Below are 19,698 nucleotides of genomic sequence, written 5' to 3'. Positions count from 1 at the left end.
TTAAAAAAACCCGATTTTGGCCGCCATTTTCCAAGATGGCGGCCAAAAGGGGGAGGGGAAACAGGGGGAGCGCGGGTGGCTCCCGGTGGTTTCTGAATCAGGAGGGTCTAACGGTCATTTTAAGACCAAAATCACGTTGGTAGCCGGAAACCGCGTATCATCGTGCATTTTTGAGCTAAGCGACCGCACGAGTAAGTAATTATTTCTTATTAACATATTTTTCCTAGGAAATCATTATATTAATCGACCGCTCACCGCCCCCAGTGGCAGCCTCCCTCACCCTCCCGGCACCACGACGCCCGTCACCCTCCGGCTGCTGGGCAGAATTGCCTTTCTCACACGATCAATATGAGCAATCAATATGGCGAGGTCATAATGCGCGCGCAGCTTGTACGACCAATCACAGCTCTTCGAGGCATCAAAATAGAGCGGCGCCGCTCTTTATTGATGAGATATTGATAGCTCATATTGATCACGTGAGAACCCCTCCACCCGCGCCGCGCTCATCGGCTTCTAGAACACTACACAGCCGCGGCCCAAGGTACACTCTGGTACAGGTATGGACAAATGGATTTTTAGAAAATCCTCGAAACGCGTAGATTTGACACCGTTTAATGGTACGACTGCGTCGTCATATTGAAAACTTATTTACTTTCTGTTCTGAGAGTGGGTCTCGTCAATTTCGTGTTATTTTTTCGTGTTCTTTGTTAACTTTTTCGTTATTTTGAGTTTTATCAAGTTTTTCAATGGACCGTATTCGATAATGGTTCGATGTATCGTTTGGTTCAAAACAATAGAACATAACCTCAAATAAAACTACTATGATTTAATTTGAAAAAGCTGGAAATGAGAAAATTCCTAACAATTTCACTTTGCATGGGCATTTGGTACTCAAAAGAATGAATTATCTACTACAAAAGACTTGTTCCCTCGGAGCTCTGAAGACTTTGGAGGCTACGTTTATGTTTTGAACCAATCGACATCGATACAATCTCACCCGTTTGATGAATCGAATACGATCTATTCATCTGATAGCTTATTGAAGCTACCAGATCTGTCAGACCCTCATTTTGAACTGCGCGGCAAAGACGGTACGACTTACGACGTCATTCGATGGCCTATATATTCTCAGGGCTGCCACTTCGGCACCCCATTTGTCCACACCTATAGTAGACTGTACCTTGGCCGCGGCCAGTGGTTCCTTTCCATCCTCCTTTTGAGTTTCAACGAGCACTACAGTCGGCACCAAGGAGGCTCCTTTTTCGTTCTCCCAAAACTTTCTAGAGAGGCTGTCCCATTTTCCATAGGAAATGACCGCACGAGATTTTACGTCCATACTTTCAGGAATCATAACGGATCATCGGAGAGGCCTAAATCCGGTGTCCTTTCCCGTCTAGCCCTCCAAGCAGCGAGGGGGGAGGGGGTCAAAGGTCAAACGCACAGACCGCCATAACTTTTGAAAGACGCAACGGATCAACTTGATCTTGGGCTCAAATGAGAGCTCTCAACAAGACCTTTCATTTGATGTATATTTAAGTCTGTTTTTGGTAATTTTTCAATGTGAAAAAAATCATTGCTTGATTTTTCAAGCCCAAAAAATTAAGTTTTTCGGGTTTTTCTAGAGAAGGAAACGCATGAATCATTACAAAAACCAATTTAAATGAAAGCTCTTAATTCAAGCTTTAAAACGAGCTATCGTTCGACTTGGGGAAATGAATGGTTCAAAAGTTATGACCGTTCAAAGTTGGCGTAGCGCGCTATTTTCGAAGCGCGCGGACTGAATACTCGCGTGCCACCCCTCCCTACCTTTTTCCCTGGGGCCTGCTACAGCTGATAAGGGATAAGAAAAGTTCAAAGCGCCTTCTACCTAAAGAATGACCAATCATTAGTGTAAAATTACTTTTATTTCTGACGAAAAACGGGAAATACAAATAAATTAAATGCCAATAAACGATAAGAGGCTGCCATACATAATTTTTTCACTCCCCTCCATGATTTAATATTTAATAGCCAAATCAAGCCCAAGATCAAGTTGATCCGTTGTTTCGTTCAAAGTTATGGCGGACTGTGCGTTTGACCTTTGACCCCCTCCCCCTTCGCCCCTTGGAGGGCTAGACGGAAAAGGACACCGGATTTAGGCCTCTCCGATGATCCGTTATGATTCCTGAAAGTATGGATGTAAAATCTCTTGCGGCCATTCCCTATGGAAAATGGGACAGCCTCTTTTCCCAAATATAAGGGTGTCTGATGGCGACGAGTGGTACCTTTTTATGAAACTTTCAAGAACTCCCTCAAATTTTCATCATTCAGGTGACAGTCAGTAAAACGACGACCCTCATTAATCCTCTCCAGAACTTCATAGAATTTTCTCGGACTTACGCAAGGTGTCATGACTGACGATAGCTTTTCTCGAATGAAATGAATTTGAAAATGAAATTGTCCGAACTCTCTTAAACTTTCTCTAGGCGATGCGCAATTAAATCGAGGCTTTCGCCGTGTCTTTTCGGGAGTTTTCTGGAGTATTCTTAGATTTTTGGAAGACTGTTGCGAGACGGCGTGCTGAAGGGTTAATAGTCTAACTTGGGTTGCGTTTTAGTAGGGAATTTCACAGAATATACTTTCAAACTATTTTTAGTTAGGTCCATGAATATGTCCATTTTTTCTTAAAAACTGCACTTATACGCCTTGTTCTCCAAGTCCTTCAATCAATTAATTGATACATGTGCACTGCAAGTGATATTGACGCCCACTATTTGACAGCAGGGGGCCCAGGTCAGAATTGAGGCACTGGATACGAAAAGGGCACTTCTCGGTTGCAGTGTTGCAGAGTCTTCTCTAATAGTTCATTCGTTGTAGTGAAAGTGAATGCATCCATTTCACTAAGACTTTTCCTAATTATTCCTCATGATTTCAAGGCGGATTACCTAAAGGCCTTGTCTCCACGGGACGTTTTCATGGATTTGTCCCAAGTTCGAATCGCAGGAATGAAAATTCTGGGATTTTTCCGGGTTACCGTCTCCACGGGACGAGGCTCATACGGTCCTGCGACTAGTTTGCGCGGGAAGATAAATTAGATAAAGTCGAATATTTGACCGGGATGAAAATAATAATTGCACTCAATTGACAATTAGACACATTATTTTAACTAAACAAACATGAACAATAGAGTATTCAACAAAATATAGCACAATTCGTTTACACTTCTTCTTCCTCTCTCAGTGGGTCCTAGGAGTAAAAGGACCATACTTGGTACTGGGAAAAATATTGATTAACTCTATATTTTTCCCAACTTCGTAAGTGGGATTTTTCCCAGGGACAAATCTCGTGAAAAGGCCCGTGGAGACAAGGCCTAAGTATAGCTGCGTTGCTAAACTCTCCGGAGGATTGGGAGCGGAGAGTCTCGGAGAATTACCCAGAGGGTTGACGTCATCTCTCCAGTCTCTCCGCGTTGTTGGGTCCGCCGGATCCTGTTTTGTTTACACTTCAATTTTAGGTTAAGTTTCTATATTCCCAAAGTTAAAAATGAAATCTACCAACACTTTCATCTTTGAATATTTGAAAATTATAAAACTCACTGCATAAGCAGAAAAAAAGGCGCGAGAATGCTAAACGCCTATATTCTTACGTCAGTCTACGTGTCGGTATCTAGAGAGTATGGCCACTGGTGTTACCACCTCTGATTGGCTCAGCCATCTTAGGCTGAATGGAGCCCTTAGGACCCAAAAATGGCGGACGCCATAAATTAATGTAATGGAAAATGACTTAAAATGTCGTCTTCTTTGCTTATCGTAACGAGAATTTGCCCAAATGCACCTTTGCGACTTCTTCACATATTTTTAAGGCTAATCGTGTGCAATTTTTGAGAAAAATTATCTCAGATGTAGCACGGTTGGTAGCAAGTGCGGTTGGTGATAACCGTCAAAAGTTGGCAATGACCCCCCTCCCATCCACAAAAACCAAAACAAAGCACCGCCATTTTTGGGTCCTAAGCCTCTCCATGGGGCCCAGTGGCCATACTTAGAGTACCTTTATAGACAGAGTATGGCCATTTCTGTTCCGGTTTTTCATTGGTCGCGTGAAAAAAATAGGCTGACACGATGTTCTTACGGCCGTAAATAAACAAACAAAATGGCCGTTATCAGCAAGCAAATTTGAGGTTATGCACATCTTACATCCTCCTGTGATAAAGGTGAAAGGCGATTTAAGGTTTATCTACAGCTGCGTGAAGTAAGAAATTTCTCCGCGCAGGGGGCGCCACCGCTGTATTTTAGAGTCCGTACAGCTCCACGTGAGTCCTTGAGCTTTTATAAAAGTTGAAGGAATTTCTGTTTAAATCGAAGAGTTATAAGTTCTAGCCATAACATTCTTCTTCCTATTGACCCTAAAAACAACGTGAAAAGTCATTTCTGAAGCTCTGCAATTTGATCCCAGAAAAAAGTAGGGTTAAGCATGATGACCTTGATGCAACCAATCGCGCTTGATCGCTCTCAGCAGTTGGCAGATATCTCTCTCCCACCGTGAGCTGTCTCTCTCGCACTTACAGATATCCCGTAAGAGAAACTGGGATCAATTTACAGCTTTTATTATTAGACTTTCAAAGCTCGCGTTTGTTTCTAAGGATTCCAGACGTATGCTGCTAGAACTTATGAGTCTTAGAATTTAAGATAGGTACCTATTGTGATATTTAAATAATCACTGATTTCGGAGTCGGATTTTAGCAGCGCGACGTGGTGGATTTTTTCGGAACTACAGCTGAAGATTAACCTTAACAATAAAGGGGCCGATTAGCGTAACAATCGTGCACTTCTGGAAGAAAGCATGAAAATTTCAGGGATTCATCTCTACCCTATAGACTTCCGATTTAGACATAGACCCCAAAAATCTAAGTCCCCTGGGGGGGGGCAGGGGGGCCCCCAGATTTTGAATTTCGTATAACTACTGAACGGCTAATGTTAGCGTAATTTTTTTACAGCAGGACGATGGGAAATTTTATTAGGAACAAAAATGGTTCTTATGAATTTTTCTGTGGGATCGATATTTAAGGCGTGAAACGGAAAAAACCATCGGGGGACGGGGAGCCGGCCGTTCCGAGGCAGATCCGCGCGCTGCGTTGCCTGCCCGGGACGCGCGCGGCGGCGGAGTACGGTGTTCCCGACGAAATAGCCGCTTGTCTCGGTTTAATCTCAACGTTGCGCAGTTTTAAAAATATCATAAATGTATCGTACTACCTATAAAGCCTTAAAATAGGGCTTAATTTTTGCAGGTAATATATGTATACAAGTGAGCGCACGGCAAAAGAAGGAGAAGGAGAAGGGGCTAAGTGCTGGAATTCGGGGATGTTTTGTTGTACGGGTTTGTCAATTTTTATTAAAGCATCCGAGATAACTGTATCAGACATCAGTTGAACGGAATAACATCTGACGCACAGTTGTCTCGTGAAGGGGGGGGGGGGGACTAAAAATCACAAATCTTTTTTGTTAACCACGATGACCTGAAAAATTATTTTAAAGTGTTTTTTTTTCTCTCTCTGTTTCTCGGTGCTGCGCCACCAGAATGATATCTAAATATGCTTACATACCCTAAAGTTCCTGGGAGACGGCTTCCAGCCAGACTTTGAAGACGGGGAACCTAATTTTGTAAAAAATGAGTATACATAAAAACATGCTTATTCTCCTCTCTTTAAGGAACATTTTGGTACATCATTGCTACGTTTAGGCATTTTTTTAAGAGGACCAAAACCACCTTCAAAACTTGCTCCGAAAAAACGCCAAAAGAATCTTGAGAAAGCTTGATAGGGATAAAAGACCCCCATAAAACATTCGTTGGACTGCTTCCTGTACAGTACAAAGAATATTATTAAGTAATTAATAGCCGCCAATATCCGCTAATCTGCAAAAACGTTCCATTTGAGTCATAGGAAGTCGCGCCTACTGGGGACCTATCCTGTTCTTATGTCGTCAATTAAATCGCGCATCAATCGATATCCCGCAATCTCGGTAATTTTGCAACTGATTACTGATTACTGATTTTGACTGATTTGTTGATATTTTGACGAGAAATTAACCTTTTGATAATCTCTAAAGCTAATTCGATCAGTGTTATACTGTGCGATAAAGTTTAAGGTGTACGTTTTGTGCACTGCATATTTTGCAAGTCCCGTTTCTTGACAATTTTCTCTGACATACTTACAAATCAAAAATCGGTACGAGATTTGGTGGGTTGAAAAAGAAGAAATGCAATGAATTTCTTCCTGACGTACTGGTCCTTCGAGTAAGTTCTTTAAAGGATCAGAACCTGCATGATAAAAGGACTCTATGCACGGACCCCCCAAAATCGCCCATTTCAAAAGTTAACGAAATTCATACCAGTGATAGAGGGGCACTTCCGGCCTCCAAATCCAGGGTTGGTTTAGTCCCCAGCCCCCCGAGTGCGACGTTGCCATTTTTTAAAGTTGAAACATGTTAAACCCCATAACTTTTGAGCAATTAAAGATACGAAGGTGCGGTTTGTTTGAGTCGATAGAACATAAAAAGAGCTATCGTTTCGTATATAGTTTCTATCCATCGTTGCCAAATTTACCCAAAAATCGGCAATTTTTCGATTTTTTCAAGGTGCAAAAATACGGTTAACCTAAAAAAGTCGGTATTGGGACATCACGTAGGAAAATAAGAAACACGCGTAATTAAAGCCCTTAATGTGAGCTTTCCAACGGTATATCGGTTTTTCCGGGGAAACGATTCTATCGCGAGATACAGGCCTTCAAAGTCCGACTTGGCGTACTTTTTCGAGGTCCCGCGTCATTCGCACCTCAAAAAATTAGTATTGTGAACTCTGGCAGGAAAACGAAACTCACATGTAATTAAAGCCCTTAATGTGAGCTTTTCAACGGTATATCGGTTTTTCCGACGAAACGATTCTATCGCGAGATACAGGCCTTTAAAGTCCGACTTGGCGTACTTTTTGAGGTCCCCCGTCATTCGCACCTCAAAAAATCAGTACTGCGCACGCACATAGGAAATTGAAAATTACATGTAATGAAAGCCCTTTGTATGGGCTTTCCAACGGTATATTGGTTTTTCCAGGGAAACGATTCTATCGCGAGATACAGGCCTTTAAAGTCCGACTTGGCGTACTTTTTGAGGTCCCCCGTCATTCGCACCTCAAAAAATCAGTACTGCGCACGTCCATAGGGAAATGAAAATTACATGTAATGAAAGCCCTTTGTATGGGCTTTCCAAAGGTATATTGGTTTTTCCGGGGAAACAATTTTGTCGCGGCTTGTTTCTTCGCCCATCGTGATAGTGCACGTCCCAAGTCATATTAAATAAGACGTGAAACAGGGAACTAAATAAACATATACCGATATACCGTTGAAAAGCTCACATTAAGGGCTTTAATTACATGTGAGTTTCGTTTTTCTGCCAGCGTTCACAATACTAATTTTTTGAGGTGCGAATGACGCGGGACCTCGAAAAAGTACGCCAAGTCGGACTTTGAAGGCCTGTATCTCGCGATAGAATCGTTTCCCCGGAAAAACCGATATACCGTTGGAAAGCTCACATTAAGGGCTTTAATTACGCGTGTTTCTTATTTTCCTACGTGATGTCCCAATACCGACTTTTTTAGGTTAACCGTATTTTTGCACCTTGAAAAAATCGAAAAATTGCCGATTTTTGGGTAAATTTGGCAACGATGGATAGAAACTATATACGAAACGATAGCTCTTTTTATGTTCTATCGACTCAAACAAACCGCACCTTCGTATCTTTAATTGCTCAAAAGTTATGGGGTTTAACATGTTTCAACTTTAAAAAATGGCAACGTCGCACTCGGGGGGCTGGGGACTAAACCAACCCTGGATTTGGAGGCCGGAAGTGCCCCTCTATCACTGGTATGAATTTCGTTAACTTTTGAAATGGGCGATTTTGGGGGGTCCGTGCATAGAGTCCTTTCCTCCTACATTAATATTTTTTTCAATACAAATGTTACCAACTCCACTCCAAACTCCGTAGAACAAAATGAAAAATAATATACATGGATTTTTTTACTACTCATTCCATTTCTTATGTCTCGTGGAAAGTACCAATAATATCTTCAAGGGTGACTCGATAAAAAGAAGCGATAGGATTCAGATATCTTCTTTTAGTGCTATTTTATTATAATGTATAAAAGCTTTTTTATTATTTATTATAATGTATTGTTCTATTTTTTGAAATATGCATATTTGTTGAATAACTGAAAGAGTGGGGAGTTCATGAAAATGAAAACTTCTATTGCCTGGCTGGAGGAAAAAAGAGGAGAAAAGAACATTGTCGGAATGTTTCGTATGTAACCTGTGCAATTGCGAGAAACCAATTAACATGAACGAAAAACGATATTGGAGGAAAATGAAGGAAATCTGGTAACCTTGGTGGCGAAGGGAATGTGAAGTCCCCCTCTTTACTCCTCAAGTAATGTCTTAGCATCAAGTTTTGCAAAATTCTTGCTTATGTAAGCAGCTTATGGTCCCATTCGCCGAAAGTAACGTGAAAAATAAACTAAAAATAAGTTATCAAGGATCCGCCATTTCCAATAGTCATTAAAAAGTGGGTCAAAATCGTATGTTAAAACTTGTTATTTCGCTCTAATATCTTAAAAAATGTAATCCTTTACAAAACTTACGTGAGGAAAGGGTATTACACTCTGTACTGAGATAGGAAAAGCTCTGTATTCAGAGAAAACAAGACGCGTGATGCGCGATGACCGACCCCTCTTATTGACTCGGCACTTTTGCATTGGAGTATTTCGCCTTTTGCTTGTTTTTAGGTGTTACTAATAAAAAGCAGGGCTTATATCACTACGGAAAAGTATTTAGGCAGTACAGTAAATTCATAATTATTTTTAAAACTGCGCACCGTTGAGATTAAACCGAGAGAAGCGGCTATTTCGTCGGGAACACCGTACTCCGCCGCCGCGCGCGTCCCGGGCAGGCAGCGCAGCGCGCGGATCTGCCTCAGAACGGCCGGCTCCCCGTCCCCCGATGGTTTTTCCCGTTTCACACCTTAAATATCGATCCCACAGAAAAGTTCAAAAGAACCATTTTTGTTCCTAATAAAATTTCCCATCGTCCTACTGTAAAAAATTACGCTAACATTAGCCGTTCAGTAGTTATACGAAATTCAAAATTTGGGGGCCCCCTGCCCCCCCAGGGGACTCAGATTTTTGGGGTCTATTTCTAAATCGAAAGTCTATAGGGTAGAGATGAATCCCTGAAATTTTCATGCTTTCTTCCAGAAGTGCACGAATGTTATGATATTTTCCACTAATCGGCCCCACTACAATGTTTTCATGTGTTTCTCGTGTGTTATTCGTAGATATGCTAGTTTAGATTGTTACTGCCGTATAGTTGAAATTTTTGTCAAATTTATCTTCTTATCGATGTTACGGTGAGCCGCCATCTTGTTTGTTTATTTACGGTCGTAAGAGCATCATGAAGCCTAAAAACTCGTTGACCAATCAAAAAGCGGAACAGTTTTCCTGTAGTAAAAAGATACGAATGGCCATACTCTGTCTATAAAGGTGCTCTAGCCATACTCTCTTTACATAGGTACTCTATCGGTCTCCAGCTCTCCGACCTCTCGAGGTCGGAGAGCTGGAGAGCAGTTTGGAGACTGACGGAGCAAGTCTCCGGGTAATTTCTCCGGAGTCAGAACAACGGTTGTTTACGTCTCTGGGTAACTCCGGAGAGCTCTCCGGAGACTTTAGAAACGCAGCTAATGGTGGTCGCATTTCGATTTTGGCTGCCATCTTGGAGCGTTGTGACGTCAGGAGGGTACGGGTTTTGCCGTGCAATCCGAGGTTGAGCCGGTCCCCCTAAAGTCCATTTATACTGAGAGTCAAGACAACACCCCCGAAGGCCTTGTCCAGGGTTAAGAAATTTCGTGAAAGATTATAAAAAGAAATTTCATTTACACACAGAATTCAGGATTAAACCCTAGAAACTTATGAATCTCCTTAAGTCTCTTTAAACACACGTGGTAAACTGAAGAAAAGAAAATGTCCAGAAAGTGTCTAGAAATGTCTAGAAATGTCCAGAAAGTTGAGTAAAACGGCAAAACATAATTTTAATTTTTTTTCTCAAATTTTGGTTGAACACACAGCCGTACTGGTTGAACACCAAAATAAATTTTACGGATGAAGTAAAACGTTAGCTTTCATTTGGAACAAAACAAATTTCTTGACTATAAAGAATTCTTAGTACCCCCTAATAGTTTCACCTCATTTCTTGGTACAAAAGGGAGGGAGGGATCTTAAACTATATCCTTGAAACAATTTAAATGATTTTTCAGGAATTAACAGTTTCCTTCGCTAACGTATTTCTGTTTTTAAATAGGAAATATTTGACACATGAGTAGAGTACCTGTATTTTTGAACTTTGAAGTGCTAGATTTTGAGATCAGTAAGTAGGTAGGTATTTTACTTTTTCTTGAATCTGAGAGAAAATGTTTGACATTTTGTCGGTCGAAAGAAATTTCATTAAATTTCTTGTGAAATTTCACGAAATTTCATTCGATGAAATTTCTAAAAAGAAAAAAAAGAAAGAAAAAAGAAAAAAAAAATTCATGAAATTTCATTCGATAAAATTTCTTTTAGCAACTCTGGCCTTGTCTCCACGGGCCGTTTCACGGGATTTGTCCCAGGGAAAAATCTCACTTGCGAAGTTGGGAAAAATATTGAGTTGGTTAATATTTTTCCCAGTACCAAGTTTGATCCTTGTGCCCCTAGAAGAAACTGAGAGAGGAAGAAGTGAAAACGAATGGTGCGCGCGATATTTTGTCGATTACTCCATTGTTCATGTTTGTTTCGTTAAAATTATGTGTCTCATTGTCAATTGAGTGCAATTATTATTTTAATCCCGGTTAAATACTCGACTTTAACTAGTTTATCTTCCCCCGCAACCTGCAAACCAGTCGCAGGACTGTTTGTATGAGCCCCGTCCCGTGGAGACGGTAACTGGGAAAAATCCCCGAAGTTTCATTCCTGCGCTTCGAACATGGGACAAATCCCATGAAAACGTCCCGTGGAGACAAAGCCTCATGGAATCACAAACGGGAATGAAGATTACACAAATTGAACGTTTTTCGTAATCTTTGATCGGCCCATTCTCAAATTCCTTTCTCCGTTCCTTCTCTCATTCCGTTTGTTCCTTGCCGAACCCTTAATTCCCTGGTCCATTCCAGATTATCATCTTTGCAATCGGTGAAAATGTAATCTTTACTCCCGTTTGTGACACTGCGAAGGCCTAAAATACAGGAACCAATCAGAAATGGATCCACATTGTCTTGACTCTCAGTATAAAGCAAAGACATAGAGACGGAGGGCTAAAAGCAAAAAATGAAGCTTCTTTTCAACCACCTCTACTATTGGCTAGAGGATTGGCGGCGAAATCGGGACAAGTTTGAAATTCAAATGTAGGGCGGGAACTAAATAAAATTGCGGAAACAAAGTATTCTAGGTTGATTTTTGCCCAAATTCACTTACCCACTCATATTTTTTTAACTTTAGGTCAGCTTTGGTCCGTTGTCGACCAATTAATTTCATTTGGGAGTAACGGTCATCTAGAACTATAACGGCCTGTTTGAACCTGCAGAACCATCATGAGCAGAAGAAAAACTAACTTTATCTGAGATTACTACCTATTACCGAGCAAAAGTTGGCGTATTATAGTAGGACGCAGTCCTAACTTTCTTAATATATTCGTTTTAAGCATTTAAAATACGTTTCGAAGAAGAAATGTGGAAAAATCAAGAGGACAAGTTCAAATCAAATTTCCGTTTGCCGCCATGGATTCCCGCGCTCATTTACACACTCACACAAGCACCCAGCAACAAATCAGGCTTCACTTTTCCCTGTGCTTTCAGATACGAGCACTCCGTCTTTATGTCTTCGGTATAATAGTCCAGGCAAATAAGCCATGAAAAGGGCTATAGCCTGCAAAAATCCTGGGTAGCAATGTTTTCATCGATTCCTCTGTAATTATTGACGCTGAATCCGAATTTCAACTTTGAGCCTTTAAATTCGGACCGGAAAGTTGCCAAATTTGGCAAAAATGGCCTATAATCGGACTTTTTTCCGGATTATGGCCTGTAACTTGCCAAAAATTGATCTGACGATAAAATTAGTTATTTTCAGAAATAAAGCTCGTTAAATTTCCTATTAAAAAGTTTCTATAAACTTTTTTGCTCAAGGCAAAATCAAGCGCGCTCGCGGGCTCCAAACTTTGAAAAATGAGCGAAAATTTGGTTTTTTGCGGGTTATGGCCTGTGACTTGTCCAAAATTGATCTAACGACAATTTGGTTGTTTTAAAAAAAAAGTTCGTGAAATTTCCCATAAACAAGTTCCTATACACTTTTTTGCTCAAGGAAAAATTAAGCGCGCTGGCGGGCACCGAACTTCGAAAAATGAACGAAAAATGCATTTTTTTGCGGTTTTTGCAAAAATCCCGGGTAGTTATGCTTTCAGTGATTCCTTCGTAATTTTTGACGCTGAATCCGAATTTCAACTTTGCACTATTAAATTCGGACCGGAAAGTTGCCTTTGGCAAAAATGGCCTAAAATCGGCCTTTTTCCGGATTATGACCTGTAACTTGCCAAAAATTTATCTGACGATAAAATTAGTTATTTTCAGAAATAAAGCTCGTTAAATTTTCTATAAAAAAGTGTCTATAAACTTTTTTGCTCAATGCAAAATCAAGCGCGCTGGCGGGCTCCGAACTTTGAAAAATGAGCAAAAATTGTGTTATTCGCGGTTTTTGCCCGATGTCTAATGTTTGGATCGTCCGACGAGTAATTTCTGGACAAATTAAGTGAAGATGATAAAATTTACACCTAGAGAAATTAATTGATGTAAATAATAAGGATAACCCAACAAATTACAGTATGCGCAATTTTCGCACATTTTACAAAGTTCGGAGCCCGCCAGCGCACTTGATTTTGCCATGAGCAAAAAAGTTTATAGGAACTTCTTTATAGGAAATTTAACGAGCTTTATTTCTGAAAATAACTAATTTTATCGTCAGATCAATTTTTGGCAAGTTACAGGCCATAATCCGGGAAAAAGTCCGATTTTAGGCCATTTTTGCCAAATTTGGCAACTTTCCGGTCCGAATGTAATGCCTGATAATAAGTTGAAATTCGGATTCAGCGTCAAAAATTACATAAGAATCGATGAAAACATTGCTACCCGGGATTTTTGCAGGCTCTTTTCCTTGTTCGCCTGGACTAATAAAGGGACTCTAGTCCCCCCCGGCCTCGGCCGCCCCATGTACCCAATACCGTGTGACGTCCATAGTCCAGAGGGTACGAAATGCGACCACCATTGTTCATCCGCCTTGCATGATTTTACAATTTTCTGTGAAGAAAATGTTAAGTTCACAGTATATTAAAAATTTGTTTATATTTTACAGAATAATCTATTGTACATCACCTCCTTACACTATGGTCCCACATCACGTACCGACCCTGAAACGATGCGCAACTGACTGGTGCATGGCATAAAAAGGAGGTGTTTGCATCTTGAGGATTGTGTACCCTGTGACAGAGGTCGGTACAACCTGGTCAGCAAAATCCGGAATTCGAAACATGAAAACCGGACCATAACGTCCGATTTGTTTGCTTTATCAACTCATGATATAATTTCCAACACTTTATGTGGTATGCATTTTTTCCATGAACTACGCCATTTCCAAGAAAATCGATGATAAAAGTCGCCATACCGAACTACCGACCTACTTCATCAAAAAAATTCCAAGATGCCCTAAATGCAAACACCTCCTTCTTCTTCTCTATGGACAAATGGACCCTACTTAAGCGTCCAGCCCACGTACAAACTGGGGCTCTCAAACTGGCACTAATTCTTCTATTTCTCAGCCATTTCTGCACGGAATGCCTTGAAAATTTCAAGATCTGATCTGTGATGTATCCCGAACACATCGGTTACCCTCAAAGATCGTCGGCCCGATGATCTTTGAAAGGCAACAGTCAACAGTTCCATCGATGAGGCTCTTTGAGGCCCCTAGTTTGTAGGTGGGCTGGACGCAGAGTTGCTAAAAGAAATTTCATCGAATGAAATTTCATGAAAGAACCCCGCACAGAGCATGGGCTCAGCGGCTCTCGGTGAAAGTTGATGAAACTTTAATAGATTGTTTTAAAGTTCATAATTAAGGGAAAGCCAAAAAATTAGCTCACTTTTACGAGTAGAAGCTGAGATATTCGCGATTGAACTCGGACTATTTTCTGTGCGGCGGAGGTAAATGGGCGCTCCGCGTCGCCGTCGCCTTACCTTGCTCGAGCACTTCGGCCAGGAAACCCCCTCTCCCCACCAGGTAGCTACAATGTCGCATTGTTTACACTCACAAGGGGAACTTACGGACCTGCCGCCTCCGATTGGGCTGAATTTTTTTTTACAGACTCTATGGACCAATTCTAGAGGTTAAGTTGAGCCGTTTTCCCGAATGCGCATTAGGAAGGGCGTGAAAAATTCCCAAAAGTTGCGTTTTCGGCGTGTGATTTGGTCGTGCGGCGCGTGGCAACACTGAAGCAGCCTCTTGTACCGCTTTATCGGCCTGAAGGTTTCAGCGGAGTCCGGAGCCCTACTGCACACGTACTGGCTCCATGATAGTGATGTCCCGGGTTCGATCCTCGACTTTTTATTTTCCGCATGATCACGTAACATTTTATTTTTAATTCTTCATCCGCATTTATAAATCAAGCAGTTCCGATCACTATCCCCCCCCCCCTCATTTTACGTACATTTTCCCCCGATATTTATTCACATTGACCACATATAATCGTATGAAACTTCATTGATATAAATTAATGAATTAAAAAGCAAAAGAAAACCTTATTTGTTACTACATTATCTCCCAATGTTTTCCTGGAAAAATATGTAATGTGTAAATAAATCGAAGAGCAACGCCAAACCCATGTGCAGGCAAGGGTCAGCAAGAAACACATTATTTTAGCCCTTTGCTTTTTAATTCATTAATTTATATCAATGAAGTTTCATACGATTATATGTGGTCAATGTGAATAAATATCGGGGGAAAATGTACGTAAAATGAGGGGGGGGGGGGGATAGTGATCGGAACTGCTTGATTTATAAATGCGGATGAAGAATTAAAAATAAAATGTTACGTGATCATGCGGAAAATAAAAAGTCGAGGATCGAACCCGGGACATCACTATCATGGAGCCAGTACGTGTGCAGTAGGGTTCCGGACTCCGATGAAACCTTCAGGCCGATAAAGCGGTACAAGAGGCTGCTTCAGTGTTGCCACGCGCCGCACGACCAAATCACACGCCGAAAACGCAACTTTTGGGAATTTTTCACGCCCTTCCTATTGCGCATTCGGGAAAACGGCTCAACTTAACCTCTAGAATTGGTCCATAGAGTCTGTAAAAAAAATTCAGCCCAATCGGAGGCGGCAGGTCCGTAAGTTCCCCTTGTGAGTGTAAACAATGCGACATCGTAGCTACCTGGTGGGGAGAGGGGGTTTCCTGGCCGAAGTGCTCGAGCAAGGTAAGGCGACGGCGACGCGGAGCGCCCATTTACCTCCGCCGCACAGAATAAGTCCGGGTTCAATCGCGAATATCTCAGCTTCTACTCGTAAAAGTGAGCTAATTTTTTGGCTTTCCCTTAATTATGAACTTTAAAACAATCTATTAAAGTTTCATCAACTTTCACCGAGAGCCGCTGAGCCCATGCTCTGTGCGGGGTTCTTTCTTTTTTCCCAATGAAATTTCTTTCGACCAACAAAATGTCAAAAATGCTTATTTTTTCTAAAAGAATTTGTTTTTATTTTCAAAGAGAATAATATTCGTCAATTAGACCAGTTGGAGCGCGGTCTTCTCTCAGCTCTTCTCTTCTGGTCTTCTCTTACTCTTTCTCTTCTGCTGGCAGTTCTGGCTCATCATGGGGAGGGGGACCGGGGACCCTAACCTCAAATTTTTTTTTTTTTTTTTTTTTTTTTTTTTTTTTTTTTTTTTATTGAGAGTTTAGTGGCTTCTATTCCTTTAGGAATCTACAGCCATCTATAGGCACTATTTATTGTCCGAAGACATCAGGGAGTTTGGTAGACATCCATGCTCGGGCTTACAAATTTTCACGGATTAAGGCCGAGCGAATTCTGCTTACAGATCCACTCGTCAGTTCCATGAAAATTTGTCGCCACCACCGGGATTCGAACCCGGGAACCTCAAATTTCAAACTGTTAATTTCTGAAAAAATCAGAGACAAATGAAAAAATCATTTAAATCGTTTCAAAGATAGTTCAAGATCCCTCCCTTTTGTACCAAAAAAGAAGGATATACTATTAGGGGGTACTAGGATTCTTTATAGTCAAGACATTTGTTGTGCTCCAAATATGAAAGCTAACATCTTATTTTATCCGTAAAATTTATTTTGGTGTTCAACCGGTACGGCTGTGTGTTCAACCAAAATTTAAGATAAAAAATTCAAAATTATGTTTTTGCTGTTTTACTCAACTTTCTGGGCATTTCTATAGTTCCCTTTCACAGTTTACCACGTGAATATAAATGAACTTGAGGAGATTCATAAGTTTCAAGGGTTTAATCCTGAATTCTGCGTGTTAAATGAAATTTCTTTTTATAATCTTTCATGAAATTTCTTAACTCTGGCTGGACGCTTTAGCAAAAAGGAACCAGTGCAATTGCAGTGTTGTAAAAATGTTCCTTCTTCATAATTATGTGAAAAATCTCCTTGAATAGTGAACAGCCATTGCTTCCCACCAAAAAAATTGTTAAGTAATTTTAAAGGAAAAGGAAAATAATGGGGTCAATTTTGATACTGTACGCATAATAAGTCTCTTTAAAAGTAAAAGGGGCATCGCACCAGTTTGAAAATAACACTGTAACCAGGTTCTTTTTTGCTAAATGTGATCCAAATGTAATGTTCAGTTGTAAACTGTTGAGAATAGTTTAGTCATCCTCAAGGTAATCATGTGAAGTTGTCGTACCTATTTCCGTTTTGGAAATTCCAACAATTGGTCAAAAAAAGTCAGTTTTCTGATTTGATAGAATCCCATCTCAAGTAACACAGTACAACGAAAATATTGAAATTAAATTGCAATTTGATTTCAATAAAATTGTAATTGATTAACCATTAAATTGCAAGATTTTCGATTTTTGCTGATTTTAAACGATCAATAAAATGAGCTTCATGTGTCAGAAAGATAGGCAACATGCAATGCAATGAAAAATCGCAACTTATTTTTTTACTGCAACAAATTTCAATAAATGGGGGCTTCTTCAAATAGGAGATAGGCAACATACACAACACTCAGTGGAATTGCAATATTTTGACTATGCAATTGCTACTTATTGCAATCTGTGCTACTTGGGCATCTAGGTTTATTACTCAACTGTGAAATCAATGGACTAAGTTTTAATTGATTGTTTGTTAAATTTCATGCAGCAATTCATCATAGTCCTATGACTCATATTAAGCAAATCAACAGTGTAAGTCGGCAATCACATAACTCGTTTGTGGTGTCTGAAAATTTCTGCCTCTACGTTATTTTTTATAGGAGAACACGTTGACATCATTTCTTGAAGTTTATACGGAATTTTCTTGGCACAGGTGAGAAAAATCATGGCAGTTTCAAAGAATTGTCATTGAATAGTGTTCCGTTTCATAAATAAAATATGACAGGAAGTCTGCGATGTCAGAAACCGAGTTATGTGATTGCCGACTTACACCGTCAAAATGCAGATGATGAATGAATGCAGACTAATCAATGATAGCCGCATTTCGTCTAGTTGTTCCAGTTTGCCAAAAATTGAACGTAGCAACAGAGGTCCCCTAATATGAAAAAGGAAAAGTTGGCTGAAACAGACTTCATCTCTATTGCTGGAGATTCCGACCACAGAGTGCAGGAGTGCTGTATACTACAGCGCTAATGAAGTCCAGCTTTGGAGGGCTGTTTTGTCTAGTACTCCTGAAATTAATGTGCTGCTACTGGCAAATGACTTGTACAGAGATTCCCGGGTTGTTGCTTTCCGCAAGGTGTTACATGACAAATGTATAAATAAAAACCCAGAGATCAAAACCTTTTCTCATTGGCAAAGATGTAAGTCAAAATTATATTCTAAAATTTGCAATAATGTCTATTGGTTAAATTAATGAATGCGCAAGAACACTCGCAGCCCGCAATTTCTCCATAAGCGACTATGTAAAAACTGCAAGATTGATACACTCGGCAGACAGAAGGCTAGAAAACCAACGTTCAAAGACTGATAACAACAGCGCTTCAACGCAGTGACTCTCATGCACTCAATAATCCCAACATGACAAGTTAATGTCTATACATTGCGTACCCTAACACTAAAAGTAAGAACGCATTGATCATACTTACCTTCAGTTGACTTAAAACACCGTGAGGGGGTAAAAGCAAATACCCTTCCTTAAAAGGACTTTCATTACCCATTGACATTCCCGGAAATTTACAATTGATAAATTCATCAAGTAATAATAGAATTCAAAATTAATTTACTTCTGCCGCAGTCGCCAGCGGAAATGATCAAGTAATTGCCCGAATGCCTGATCACTCAGCACTCACTACATCTACATATTAATCAGCCAAATCAGTGATCAGTCTGATCATAGAATAACAAATAGCTTCGCTATAAGAAGCGCCACGGGGATGAATCCACAACGGGCCTTCGAATGACCTTGGAATGGTCAACAGACCGGGTGAACCGAGCTGAGCCGAGAGAATACGAGCTGCGCCGAGGATGGTTAACTATGGAACGCCGTTAGTGTCAAAACCCTTTTCTTGCGCGCGCGGAATTTTTTCTGGCGCGCGGAATTTTTTTTCGGCGCGCGGAAAGAAAAAACCCGTTTTCGATGAAAATCTCTGAATTTCCGGATTCCGCGCCGGTTTTCGATATATTTGCGCCGTTTGTGTCAAAACTATTTTTGTCGGCGCGCCGCTTCAAATCTGTTCCGCGCGCGGAATTTTCGATATATCGATTCCTGCTCGCCGTTTGTGTCAAAACTATTTTTTCCGGCGCGGCGCTCCAAATCTGTTCCGCGCGCAGAATTTTCGGTACATCGATTCCTGCTCGCCGATCGTGTCAAAACTGTTTTTTTACGGCGCTGCACCAGAAAATAATTCGAAAAAGTGGCGCGCGGAATTATTTTCTGGTGCAGCGCCGGAAAAAACAGTTTTGACACGATCGGCGAGCAGGAATCGATATATCGAGAATTCTGCGCGCGGAACAGATTTGGAGCGCCGCGCCGGAAAAAATAGTTTTGACACAAACGGCGAGCAGGAATCGATATATCGAAAATTCCGCGCGCGGAACAGATTTGAAGCGGCGCGCCGACAAAAATAGTTTTGACACAAACGGCGCAAATATATCGAAAACCGGCGCGGAATCCGGAAATTCAGAGATTTTCATCGAAAACGGGTTTTTTCTTTCCGCGCGCCACAAAAAAATTCCGCGCGCGCAAGAAAAGAGTTTTGTATGGAACGCCGTTAGTGTCAAAACCCTTTTCTTGCGCGCGCGGAATTTTTTCTGGCGCGCGGAAAGAAAAAACCCGTTTTCGATGAAAATCTCTGAATTTCCGGATTCCGCGCCGGTTTTCGATATATTTGCGCCGTTTGTGTCAAAACTATTTTTTCCGGCGCGGCGCT

At 40.9% G+C, this 19,698-nt stretch overlaps 1 protein-coding gene across 1 annotated transcript in view; it reads right to left on the bottom strand.

Annotated features, from left to right (window-relative positions):
- LOC109040448 (docking protein homolog) overlaps positions 1 to 18,656 on the bottom strand; it is a 43,008-nt gene extending 24,352 nt beyond the window's left edge. The window contains exon 1 of the mRNA XM_019056402.2: positions 18,415 to 18,656. Coding sequence (XP_018911947.1) covers positions 18,415 to 18,492 — 78 coding nt within the window. The 5' untranslated portion in view covers positions 18,493 to 18,656. The remainder of the gene's footprint in view (positions 1 to 18,414) is intronic.
- Positions 18,657 to 19,698: the final 1,042 nt, after the last annotated feature.

Source organism: Bemisia tabaci, chromosome 1 (assembly GCF_918797505.1).
Source record: "Bemisia tabaci chromosome 1, PGI_BMITA_v3".
Lineage (NCBI taxonomy): Eukaryota > Metazoa > Arthropoda > Insecta > Hemiptera > Aleyrodidae > Bemisia > Bemisia tabaci.
This window is presented reverse-complemented; position numbering and strand designations above follow the sequence as displayed.